Source organism: Physcomitrium patens, chromosome 25 (assembly GCF_059467195.1).
Source record: "Physcomitrium patens ecotype Gransden chromosome 25, ASM5946719v1, whole genome shotgun sequence".
Taxonomy (NCBI): Eukaryota; Viridiplantae; Streptophyta; class Bryopsida; order Funariales; family Funariaceae; genus Physcomitrium; species Physcomitrium patens.
In genome coordinates, this window is record NC_143434.1 from 1,167,501 (window position 1) to 1,179,434 (window position 11,934).

Consider the following 11,934-nt stretch of genomic DNA (forward strand, 5'->3'; position numbering starts at 1 on the left):
GTTGGAACTGGAACCGCAGTGGCTGACGGTAAACTTGGCAATGCGGAGGGTGCACCATACGATTGCATTCACGTCGGAGCTGCCGCAGCAGGTAGCTGCTATTTTCTGTATTTTCCTTAATTGATTTGTGTGTATTATTTTTGTTTAATTTCCCGTTGGGTGTTTAATACCTCCAGTTGGATCTGTGAAATGCTTGGCACGACAGTTGACCATGTTTGGACAGCAACGATCATCTATGTATATTTAAACTGATAAGGCAGTGGTGTACGTGAACAGAACTGCCTGAAGCTCTTGTGCAGCAACTGAAGCCTGGGGGTCGAATGGTCATTCCAGTAGGAACTGACAATCAGGTATCCATCACCCACCTCAGGAACTGAATTAATTGTAGAGTGCAATTTCAAGTCCTGGCACGAAGTATAACTAATAACAACAGTAAATCTTTCCCAGCTTTTAATACATGGAAACTCTGGTGTGCAGAATCTAGTTATTATCGACAAGTTACCGGATGGAACGGTTGAGAAGACCAGAAAAATGGTTGTTCGTTATGTGCCCCTCCTCTAAGCGAAGATGCTGAAGTTTTTCTTAACTAGAGATAGTATCCTTAATTAGAAATGTACCGATATCGACTCTAGTAAAGCAGAGATGATCCAACACAGCCCGTACGCATCGGTTATACTGAGCTCCTCTGTAATTAATTTCCCCATTTTGACCCCACAAAATGACTCTCTACAAACAATCCACATGTATACTAAGCTCTTAATTCAAGTGCCGTAGAGGCTGAGGCGCCCACGTGGGAAATTTTTCCTACCGTTACTGCTGATACAAGAAATAAAGATATTGAAATTATATGCTTCTGACTGTATCAAAGGACACGACGGTGCCAATCTCTCGACATTCCAATGTTGAAATTATCGCATTAACCATAATCCCTGTTAGAAAGTCAAGGCAGTTTGTTTTCGAGAGAAACGTGCGGCGAATTTACTATTTGAGATCGAGCGCAGCCAGTTTACTGAGATTACTACAATCGCAAACTCCCATTAAGTTAAAAAAACAGACGTTGTCCAAGAAACTGTGAATAGGATAGAGCCAAAAGCTGTTGTCTGACTAGACCCTCTATCCATCCTCCCTACAACTCAACATGTATTCTCTTAGGAATTTCGATGACTAGTTGACAACAGTGTAGTCATACTAGAGTATACAGACGTTGAAAACTTATAAAGCTACACACAAGCTTACAAAATTGTGAGTAGAGCACAGCAAACATTCAAACACGTCAATGATCAAAAAACGCAGACGGATAGGGAAGAAATCGCTACAACTGTCTAATATTTTCAGAATAAATCTATCATGCAATACGAGCCATGTCACTTTTGGTAAGTGTAATTCGACACCCACTCTACCACTCTAGTGGAATAAATTTTTAGGATGGGATGCCTCTCATGCCCTTGCTCATAAAGAAACCAGAACCTTGGCTGGGTGCGCAGGCCATGAGACTGTACTTCCCTGATGATAAGATCGACTTTGCAACTCTACCCGACCTTCCGAAATATTGAGATTTCTCTGAATCACTCGTGGGCTGCTCACGCAAACAAGACCACAATCAGAATCTGAAACCTCAAGGGAACCATCATTTTAATTAGTCACTGCGGAGATCGGCCATTAAGAATGAAAGAAAGAGAAATCTACTGAGGTTGGTGAGTTAGAGTGACGCCTTTCCTTAACTCCAGGCAGAGGTGACGAGCCATTCGATGCACCCTGACCAAGATGTCCATTTCGACTCACACTAACACGCCCCACATCTACAGTAACAGCCCGTTCTAACCGATTGCTATCAGACGACAAAACAAGGGCTCTGTCAACTATACCTTGACTTCACTGTCACGCCGCTTTAGGTCACTGAGGGAACTGTTGTGCTAGGAGTCCACATAGATTCTACTGGAACATGCACTGAGGATCCATTCTCAAGAGTCTCAAACCTTGTTGAGACGCCATTCGGAAATGGTCTTGGTCCCCTGTGACAGCCATTGGATAAATCCAGCGAACTTTAGGGATACAATGCTTTAATAAAATTTTCTGTGCTACTTCCTGTCCAATGCTCCCTCTGCTCCAAAGAGGTGTTTGTGACTGACCCCTCTCCGTGACAGAAATTTTGATTGGGTATTAGCCCAACCTTAGACCGAGATACAGAATGTACATTACCACATACAGAGGATTGAAGCATCTTGTGCCAATTATTGATAATGTGTGGAACAATGACCTTATTTGTTGCAATCTCACTCCCAATCTTATTAAGCCCATTCTCCTGCTTTCCCAGAGATCTTGAAGTTCCTTTCTCCTCAGAACATACAATGGAGATGCTTGGCGTGCTGCTGGAGGCGTTGTTATCTGATTCTCTTCTGTAACCTCCATTTGGGCTGTCCACTGGTGAAATCTTTCGACCCTGTGTTCTCCTTTTGATATATCCTGACCTTTCTACATTGGAGTCATTCCCATCTCTCAAACCAATAGTATTGTCAATATTTTGTATCAGAGCAATGGTTTTGTGCTGCCTGAGACATCCCTTTCGACTGCCAGCCATCAACTGAAGGCATCGCCTCACTTGTGTCAGGGGATAAGGGTCTTGCAGGCATACTCTCCTCACGATTATTACACTCGGGCCTTACTACTTAGCCTGACTTGCTCTCCTCCTCCTCATTATAAAATTCATCTAGACATCTCCAATAATGTGTTGAATGTTTTTGGATAAAGATTACTTTTACAAAAAACACTAAGAGACAAAATAAAAGGACCTCTTTCTGTTCGAAAAAAATTTAACATTCAGTATCCAACTTCAGCGCCAACAATATACCTTCTTATATCCTTCAGAGGGAGGGCCTGATTTCATCTCCCAATGCAGACCAGAGGTCTACAAGAGCTTCACAAGAGAGCCACTGCTTGCAAGACACATGACCACTCACAGACACCTCCCAGAAGCAAATCCTTGTAATCACCGATCATACTTGTGAATGCCACAACCGACAAATCACTCTAGCACTACAATGTCATGATATCCTAGGTTTGGACCTTGTTGAATACGAAGCGTAGAGTATCCTTGTATCAGTGTTGAATTTGTTTCGGGAGGAGTTTTGAATCCAACTTCTGTATCCACTAATTCCAAAGTTCTGGTCGATGTCATGCCCCCAACGGCATCAAAAATGAAATATCAACATTGACACTTATTGGATCGTTTTCGTTTCTCATTGGTCATCAAAGTGAACCAAATTGAAGTCACTATCATCATAGTATTCACAATGCTGTCCCTCACAAAAACTTCAATTAGGTTTGATGCTGCGAATGTGCAGCTTTGATACCTACAGTATTTCCATCATCACCGGACACGAGAATCTGGAATCCAAATCTTTCAGAATTATTACTCTAAGAGTCGTTGTCCCATTGCAAATAACAAAATTCGACATGGACGAACGTCCAACATACAATGGTCGGCTTAGACCTACCACTACTATCCAGCTTCTGCAAGATTAGGGCTACCTTCATCAGTACGTCAATATAAAAACATATACGGCATGCACCTCATTCAGACCTATCGATAAGAGTTATGATTGAGTATTGGACAAAACATGTCACCCAAAACAGTATCCATCCTTGCATAAGAAATTCATCTCATGTCAAAAAAGTGGCGATTTCATCTAAGCAATCTGCTTGAATCAACAACATTAACACCAACACGAAGAAAGCTCGGATTGACGTGCAATAGGCCAGCTGTGGAGGGGAAATGAACAGATGGGTCCATTGCACGATCACTTGAAACCCGGTATAACACATCCTCAACACGCGAAGGAGCTATGTGGAATCTTGCTAGGATGGAATTGATGCACACAATTGGTGAGCCAGAGAGAGAAGAGTACAACCTTGTGCAACTGGTACATAGTGACATCATCTGTATTGAAGCGAATCTAAACGACGGTGGAATGCAAAACTGAAGGGTCGAACTGCAAGGCTGATATTGATTGCAGTGCTTGGAGTTACAGACTGGGCATCATTTGACAAGGACCCCCCAAGTCGCGTCTAACGACAAGCCTCTTACATCGCCTAGCTGTCTCTCCCTGCCATGTACTTCCCTTGGGGTGAATAGGTAAGGGCCAGAGAATCCTCCTCCAACAAAAACAAAAATGTCGTTCTCGCCAGATCCAAGTTCACACCCAATTGGGCAGCAACTGGAACAAACCTTGAAACACAAGTGAAAGCATATGGAGAAGTCGAGCGCAACAACAAAAACACAATCCGCAGTTTGCATCGCCGCGGTGCAAGTGCGAGAACAACTGCCAGTTACTCCGAGAGAAACGATCTACAAACCACCAAGGATGAAGACGAGGCAATTGCGTGAGGATCGGTGGGTGGGTGAACAAATGGTTGTGAGCAAGAGCTACAAAACCAACAAAAGGACCACCTGAAACGAGCGCAAGAATCAGAAGTGAGAAGAGCAGAGAACACTACCCACTCAAAATGAGAGATAGGAGCAGGAAGATTAGGGCTGCAGCAAAGCTTACACAAGAATGAGCTTCCACCCCATTGACAACACCTTCATCGGGAGGAGGGATACACCACCTTTCTTCCTCCTTCCCTCCATTGCTACTCCTGTGTGTCCTATGGCCCATCCTCCATCACCCATAGGAGCCTTCATGGTGCTTCCGTAGCTGTGTAGGTCGTCGTCTTTGTGGATTCAAGCTGTTTCGATGCATGCATACGTTCACTGTGTGTGTGTATATATATGTTTTGCATAGAACAACTTTCACAACTGCTGTGGAAGCTTGAGGGAATGTGGGAGGGAGGGAGGATTTTATATCCAAAGTGGCCTACGACTGCAGGCTGCTTGCTTGCTTCGTGTTTGTGGGCAGCATGGGTGATTTGGTAGCTTGCCTCTTCTCAGCTCAATCTGTCCATCCTGTCCATGATTTTTTTTATTAACTGTGCTGTTCATTCTGGGCAGGTCATATCCCCAGTTGTTTTGTTTTGTTTTTTGACACAAAAAGGCTATACCTTCCACATTGAGAAGTAGTTAAAAGTTGCAAAGGCATCCAAGCTTTTAACACCTTGTGTTTGTACTTTTTTTTTTTTTTTTTTTTTTTTTTCTCCATCCATAATCTATTCCAACTTCTCAATTAGGTCTTATTCTCAATTGCTTCACATTTTATTTATCAAGATATTCCAAAGTAATATGTTGTAATTTAATAGGTTAGACCATATGAATTTTTTGGTTGAAAGATCACTATACATCTCATCATTAGATGCTTTAGGAATCCATTGCATCTAAATTATCCAAAGACAAGAACCTCTAAATAAAGACCATCTTTTTAAATTTTTTGAATCTTGTAGGATTCTTTTTTGCAAAAATTTGTATACTACTATTTAAAGAAGTCCTAATATACATAATTTACAAGTATTTTATGATGTTTGGTTAGATTTGGTCTTCTAAACACCAACTATAACTTTGCTACCAAAAATTAGCAAAATAAGCACAACCTACTTGTAAGTACTTGGTTGGTGCCACATGTCTTCTAATTCATCAAATAAATAGTGTCAAATATATCATCTAATTTTAAAACAATAAAGTTTTATAAAAAATGTTCTTTTTGTAGAAATTGGCATTTTATTTTTGTAGTATGAGACATAATATTGCATTCTTTGTGATATAAGTAATTCCAAAGATTAAAGAAAATAACAATAAAAATATTTGCCAAATACAATTTGTTGCATCTTGGACTTCATCAACATGTGATCACTATTTCTTGTGAAATTTGTCCCTAAAAGAGAGAATAATGTCACAAATATATATATATATATATATATATATATATATATATATATTATCAAGGACAAGAACTCGATGAAAAAATAGTTCAGACAAGTAAGCCTTCACTCAAAGAAAAGTAACAAAATATGAATAATAAGTATGTATATTGAAAAGAGAAACTAGAATGGCTATTGCCAAAAGACAAGAAAACTAGAGACCCTTGAAACTAGACTAGAAGCAAGAAAGGAGTTGACAAGAGTGAAGAAGCCTTCACTCTTGTCTCTATATATACTATCTAACTAGGGGCTACGTGGCGACGTTCTATAGGACCTCTAATATGTGTTGACTTTGTAGGACACATGCCTTGACTTACAAGGCAAGTTTTTCTACGTGTGGGCCACATAGTTAGCTTGATCTTCAAGCTAACAACATGTGTGGCACGTGGCCAACTTGTTGACCACGTTTCTAATCCAAAACGTCAATTAAAGACATCTATGAAGTCAAAGCAACGTCTAGGAAGTTTCTAGGAAGCTTCTATATTAAATATTATAGAATTAACTTATTTTTATCTACTTTTACTTACTTCTACCTATTTCTATATGTAATTATTAGCTTATATGATTATGGCCGTGACATTACCCCCCCTTCTAGAGACGAGTTCCACGAGGAGCGGTCATCATATGTTGAGGAAATCTATGATGCGACGAATTGTATTCGCCACATACTCTGATCTCTGTTCTCTTTGAAGATGATTGATAAGGCCTCTCAACCATCGATAGTGTCTCATACCAAGGCAGGAAGACCACCCAGTTATTTGATCATTGTTGAGGCCTTCGTAACTTCCTTCAAATAGAATATTCGGAACACCATCAGGAGTTGTTCCTACCTCTAGCAAAATCACCAAACATCGAGAGTCCCTTCCCAAATCGTGATACCAAACGCGTTGTATCTCACCATCTATTCGAGGAAGAACATGTCGTTCTTGAAGATCTTCATCTCGATTGCATCGTCTCGAAGGTTTTGACAATCGTAATGTCTCGTCCGGTAGGTCAGCAAACGAAGGTTCTTGAGTTGAATCCGCTGGTTGTTGGCTCTCCATCTAATTAGCATCACAAATGTAAAGAAGTTACAAACAAGGATAGGAAATTGAATGTTATCTTGCCTCAATCTTGTCTCTTTTATAAGAGAGATTTTCATCTTGGTTTTGATGGATGTTGTTGATGAAAAACTTTGACTTTAGTTGATGCATTTGCTAGATTCCTGGATGGCTCCCATGTGCGTTCACTAATATCATATCCGCGCCAATGAACAAGATATTCCAGCTTATTTTGGCGCTGCCTTGAGTCTAATATCTCTTCCACCTCAAATTCTTCATTATTATCTACTTCTATTGGAGGCGGTGGCATTTGTCTTCTTTCTTGTATATCCACTGTCTTATATGGTTCAAGAAGAGACACGTGGAATACATGATGGATCTTCATTGACTCCGGTAGATGTAACCGATATGCAACTGGGTTGATCTGTTCAGAAACAGAAAAGGGGCCAAGCCTACGATAGTCCAACTTGTCACAAGGTCGAGTAGTCTTGATATTGCGACGAAGTAGCCATACCTTATCACCCACGTTGAATTGTGGTTGCTCCTTACGATATAGATCTGCGTTTATTTTTTTTCGTTCTTGAGCTTCCTTCAATTGCGTCTTCATTATTGCATGTAACTCTGACAACCGATTTACCATATCTTCTACTGCAGGATTATCAACTTTTGAAAAATCAAAAGTATCAAGTCGTGGATGATAGCCATAATTGGCAAAGAAAGGTGTTTGTTGCGTGGAAGAATGTACCGTATTATTATAAGCAAACTCTACCAATGGCAGAAGGGTTGTCCAATCATCTTGTTGGTAGTTGATAGTACACCTTAAATACTGCTCCAAGACTTGGTTTACGCGCTTTGTTTGTCCATCAGTTTGAGGATGGAAAGCCGAAGATAGCTTTATGTCCACTTTTAAAATCTTGAAAAGGATCCTCCAAAATCTTGACACAAATTGAGTTCCCCTATCCGATATGATATCTTTAGGTAATCCATGATAGCGATAGATATTATCAATGAAAAGCTTAGCTGTTTCTTCACCTGTGATAGATTTTGTACATGGCACAAAATGTGCCATCTTGGTGAAACGATCTACTATCACAAATATAGAATCATAAGATCTTGAGCTTAGAAGATCTGTGATGAAATCCATAGAAACAGAAGACCATGGTTGTTCTGGTATAGGTAATGGCTGAAGAAGTCCGTAAGGTCGATGATGAGGAATTTTTGATCTTGAACAAATATCACATGATTGTACAAAGTCTTTGACTGACTTCCACATTTGTGGCCACCAAAAATCTCTTGATATGAGTTCCAAAGTCTTATTATATCCAAAGTGCCATACTGCTGGAAAGTCATGACGTGCTTGAAGAACACGTAAACGTGCTTCTCCTTTTGGAACATATAGGCGTCTTTCAAAATATAATAGATTATTCTTGAACTCGAACTTAGAAGGATCATGAGACTTGGAAGAATTATTCTCGATATCATAAACAAGAGGGTTTGAGGACATACTGGATTGGATTTGCTTGAAAAAAGTTGAATCAACAGTCAATGTTGATTTCATTGCTCGGAGATGAAATTGCTCCGGTTTCAAGAGGACCGTTTTTTGTTGCTCAAAAGCTGCATCTCCTTCTTTTGGTGCAAAATAAGAACGTCTAGATAGGGCATCGGACAAACCTTGTTGTTTTCCTGGCCGATAAGTGATAATGAACTCGAATCTTGACAAAGACATACTCCAACGAGCTTGACGACGATTCAACACGCGTGCTGACATGAAATACTCGAGGTTCTTGTGATCTGTATACACAGTGACTGGACTAGAAGCGCCTTCTAGATAATGATGCCATTCTTGAAAGGAATCCACGATTACAAGAAGTTCTTTATTGTGGATCTCATAATTGATCTCGGCTGCTGAGAATTTTCTTGAATGAAAAGCTATCGGATGGAGTTTGTCATCTGTTCCCATTTGTGATAAAACTGCACCCAAGGCAAAATCTGATGCATCTGTTTCCATAAAAAATGCCTTGGAAAAGTCAACACGATATAAGACTGGTGCAGAGACAAACGATGTCTTCAAGGCTTCAAATGCTGCTTCCGCTTCTTGATTCCATTGAAATTTATCTTTACTAGTCAAGCGTGTAAGTGGAGCTGCAACTCGTGAGAAATCTTTGATGAAGATCCGATAGTAATTGGCAAATCCCAAGAAACATTGGACATCTCTTACCGTCCTTGGAATCTTCCAATCCACGATTGTTTGGACTTTCTTAGAATCCATCATGAGACCATCATTTGAAATGATGTATCCTAAAAAGTCAACTTGAGTAGTGTGAAATACACACTTTTCCATCTTGGCGTACAATCCTGCATCTCTAAGTTTTTGTAATACTTGACGAACATGTATTTGATGTTCTTCGATGTTCTTAGAATAGATGAAGATATCGTCTAGATAGCAAACGACAAAATTGTCTAAGAATTCACGAAATACATCATTCATGAGATGTTGAAAAGCAGCTGGTGCATTCGTGAGTCCAAAGGGCATGACATTATATTTGAAATGTCCATACCTGGTTCGAAACGCAGTCTTCCATTCATCTCCTTCTTTGATCCGTACTAGATTATATGCTCCTCTTAGATCTATTTTTGTATAGATCTTAGCTTGATTCAACTGGTCAAGGAGTCCTGATATCAAAGGTATTGGATACCTGTTCTTGATTGTGATCTTGTTGAGTCCTCGATAATCAATACACATTCGTAAAGATCCATCTTTTTTCTTTATGAATAGAATTGGAGCTCCTGCTGGAGATTTTGAATGGCATATGAAATTCTTCACTAAATTCTCGTCAATATATGTCTTGAGTTCAGCCATCTCATCTTGCGATAAACTGTAAATTGGTCCAAATGGTGGCTGAGTTCCTTCCTTGAGGTCGATTGAACAATCATATGGGCGATGCTCAGGAAGAATATCTGCATTCTTTTTCTCAAAAACGTCTTGATACTCCTGATATTGACTTAGAATGCCACTTGAAGTCTTTACGTTTTCAGAAATAGATGCAGCATAAATAGCAAAAGTTGATCCTTCTTTTGCTGCGTATATAAATGCTTTTGCACCTATCAGTACGGGTTTTACTATACTAGACTTATAATTTTTTACTTGGTTGGTAGAACTATTAATAACGCTCTGGAAAAAGTCAAATTTACGTGAATTCCAATCTATTCGAGGGTTATATTTTTCTAGCCAGGATAAACCTAAAATAATTGGATTGGACGGGGATTTAATTATGTTAAAAGCTATGTAGCTATTATGACCGTCTATTGTTACTTTTATAGGATGAGTTTCATGAGTGACATCTCCAGAAGACAAGGGACGACCATCTATGACTTCTACATGTACTGGTTTAGGTTTCTGTACAAAGGGTATTTTACGACTTTTAACAAATTGTTCATCTAAAAAACATGCTGAGGCTCCCGAATCTAATAAAGCAGAGGCTTTGTAATTCTTAGGTCCTAAATATAAGTCTATTATAAAACAAGGAGAGGGTTCTGAGGAGAGGATAGGACCTTCATTAGGAATTGTACAAGGTTCCAACTGCACGGTCCCTATTGTAGCTGGACGAATCCGTTTTCTGACATGTTGTCTTCTTTGACCGTCGTACCTCTCATTTTATAGTTGCGTCATTTCTTTGGACAATGTTGAGCAGTGTGCTTAGGTTCTCCGCAATATAAACATAATCCTTCTTGACGACGACGAATCTTTTCTTGCTCAGTTAGGGGTTTAAAACGTACTGCGTCAATTTGCATGTCTTCTACTTCCGAATGTACGTTTGGCAAAGATGTTGATGTTGCCATTGAGTAATAACGTTGAGGTTTCCGTGAATGATTCTCGGATTGAAATTCAAAAAGTCGATTATCACATTTTACCACAAAATCGATTGCTTGACTCAAAGTTTGAGGATCAGGTAAGTTGAGCATCAATTTCTTTACTTAGTATTGCAATCCATAAAGAAATTGACTGATGAGTGCAGCATCATCCCACTTGATGTTAATTGCAAGTTGTCGAAATTGTGAAGTATACACTGTTACTGAGCGATTTCCTTGTCGCAAAATTCGGATCTTATTTGTTGCAACACGAGTTGCATCGTGTTCACCATACATAGTTCGAAACTCTGCCAAAAAAGCTTCCAAATTGTCCAATATTGGATTTCGTTGTTCAAGAAAAGACGAAAACCACGATAATGCAGAACCAAAAAGTAGAGTGCCAATAAACCTGACTTGTGATCTTGGAGTTTGATAGCTTTGCGGTTGAAGTTCAATTGCCAATTGTACTTGATTGATGAACCCTCGAAACTTTGTTCTCGTACCATCAAATTTCTCAGGTAAGGCAATTCTTGGTTCTCTAGTGCTTATAGGGTGTTGTACAATTGGAGAAGAAACGTGATTTGTTGTAGATGTTGAAGCAGCTCCGATCATCTCTATATCTCCACTTTCTGCTATTCTTGTTCTTTCATGTGTTGGTGAATTGAGTTGATGCATCGCAAGCATTAACTCCCTCATTTGCTCTTGCATTTGTACCATTCTACTCTTCATTTCAACAAGCTTTGCCATAATGATACTAAGAAGAAAAATTTGTTTGATATTGCTCAAGACAAAAGAAAAGAAAGACTTGATAACAAAGAAGATACTAAGAACAATATCAGTTTAGAAGTGGGTAATCCGCAAACTTCTAATACGCTTATGTCTTGTCAAGAGAAAGGGGTAATCCACTCTTACTCAAGAAAAACAAAGCTCTGATATTGTAAGTGCACTCTTGTCAATCTGTCAAGGAGAAGAACTCGATGAAAAAATAGTTCAGACAAGTAAGCCTTCACTCAAAGAAAAGTAACAAAATATGAATAATAAGTATGTATATTGAAAAGAGAAACTAGAATGGCTATTGCCAAAAGACAAGAAAACTAAAGACCCTTGAAACTAGACTAGAAGCAAGAAAGGAGTTGACAAGAGTGAAGAAGCCTTCACTCTTGTGTCTATATATACTATCTAACTAGGGGCTACGTGG

At 39.4% G+C, this 11,934-nt stretch overlaps 2 protein-coding genes across 5 annotated transcripts in view; one reads left to right on the top strand and one right to left on the bottom strand.

Annotated features, from left to right (window-relative positions):
- The window catches only part of LOC112283367 (protein-L-isoaspartate O-methyltransferase 1), a 2,754-nt gene extending 1,902 nt beyond the window's left edge, over positions 1-852 (top strand). The window contains exons 5-7 of the mRNA XM_024521964.3: positions 20-91; positions 277-350; positions 478-852. Coding sequence (XP_024377732.1) covers positions 20-91; positions 277-350; positions 478-561 — 230 coding nt within the window. The 3' untranslated portion in view covers positions 562-852. The remainder of the gene's footprint in view (positions 1-19; positions 92-276; positions 351-477) is intronic.
- A 152-nt stretch (positions 853-1,004) lies between these two features.
- On the bottom strand, positions 1,005-4,883 carry LOC112283389 (uncharacterized). 4 transcript variants are annotated; one of them, XM_090247658.1, is made up of 4 exons: positions 4,548-4,883; positions 2,258-4,345; positions 1,866-2,012; positions 1,005-1,576 (listed from the first exon to the last, which is right to left on the bottom strand). In XM_090247658.1, the coding sequence occupies exons 2-3, from the start codon at positions 2,407-2,409 to the stop codon at positions 1,889-1,891; spliced, it is 276 nt and encodes a 91-aa protein (XP_090103784.1). In that variant the 5' UTR covers positions 2,410-4,345; positions 4,548-4,883; the 3' UTR covers positions 1,005-1,576; positions 1,866-1,888. The 4 variants fall into 4 exon arrangements, with proteins under 4 accessions (XP_090103784.1, XP_090103783.1, XP_073390681.1 ...); XM_090247657.1 differs by lacking the exon at positions 1,005-1,576 and having other exon boundaries at positions 1,600-2,012; XM_073534580.2 differs by lacking the exons at positions 1,005-1,576; positions 1,866-2,012 and having other exon boundaries at positions 3,978-4,447; positions 4,548-4,873.
- Positions 4,884-11,934: the final 7,051 nt, after the last annotated feature.

Excerpts from the sequence above, each read along its gene's own strand:
- LOC112283389 (XM_024522009.3), bottom strand. The coding sequence starts at position 4,655 with ATGGGCCATAGGACACACAGGAGTAGCAATGGAGGGAAGGAGGAAGAA. Across the intron at positions 4,346-4,547 it reads GGGTGGAAGCTCATTCTTGT|ATCGTTTCTCTCGGAGTAAC; the intron begins GTAAGCTTTGCT and ends GGTGGTTTGTAG.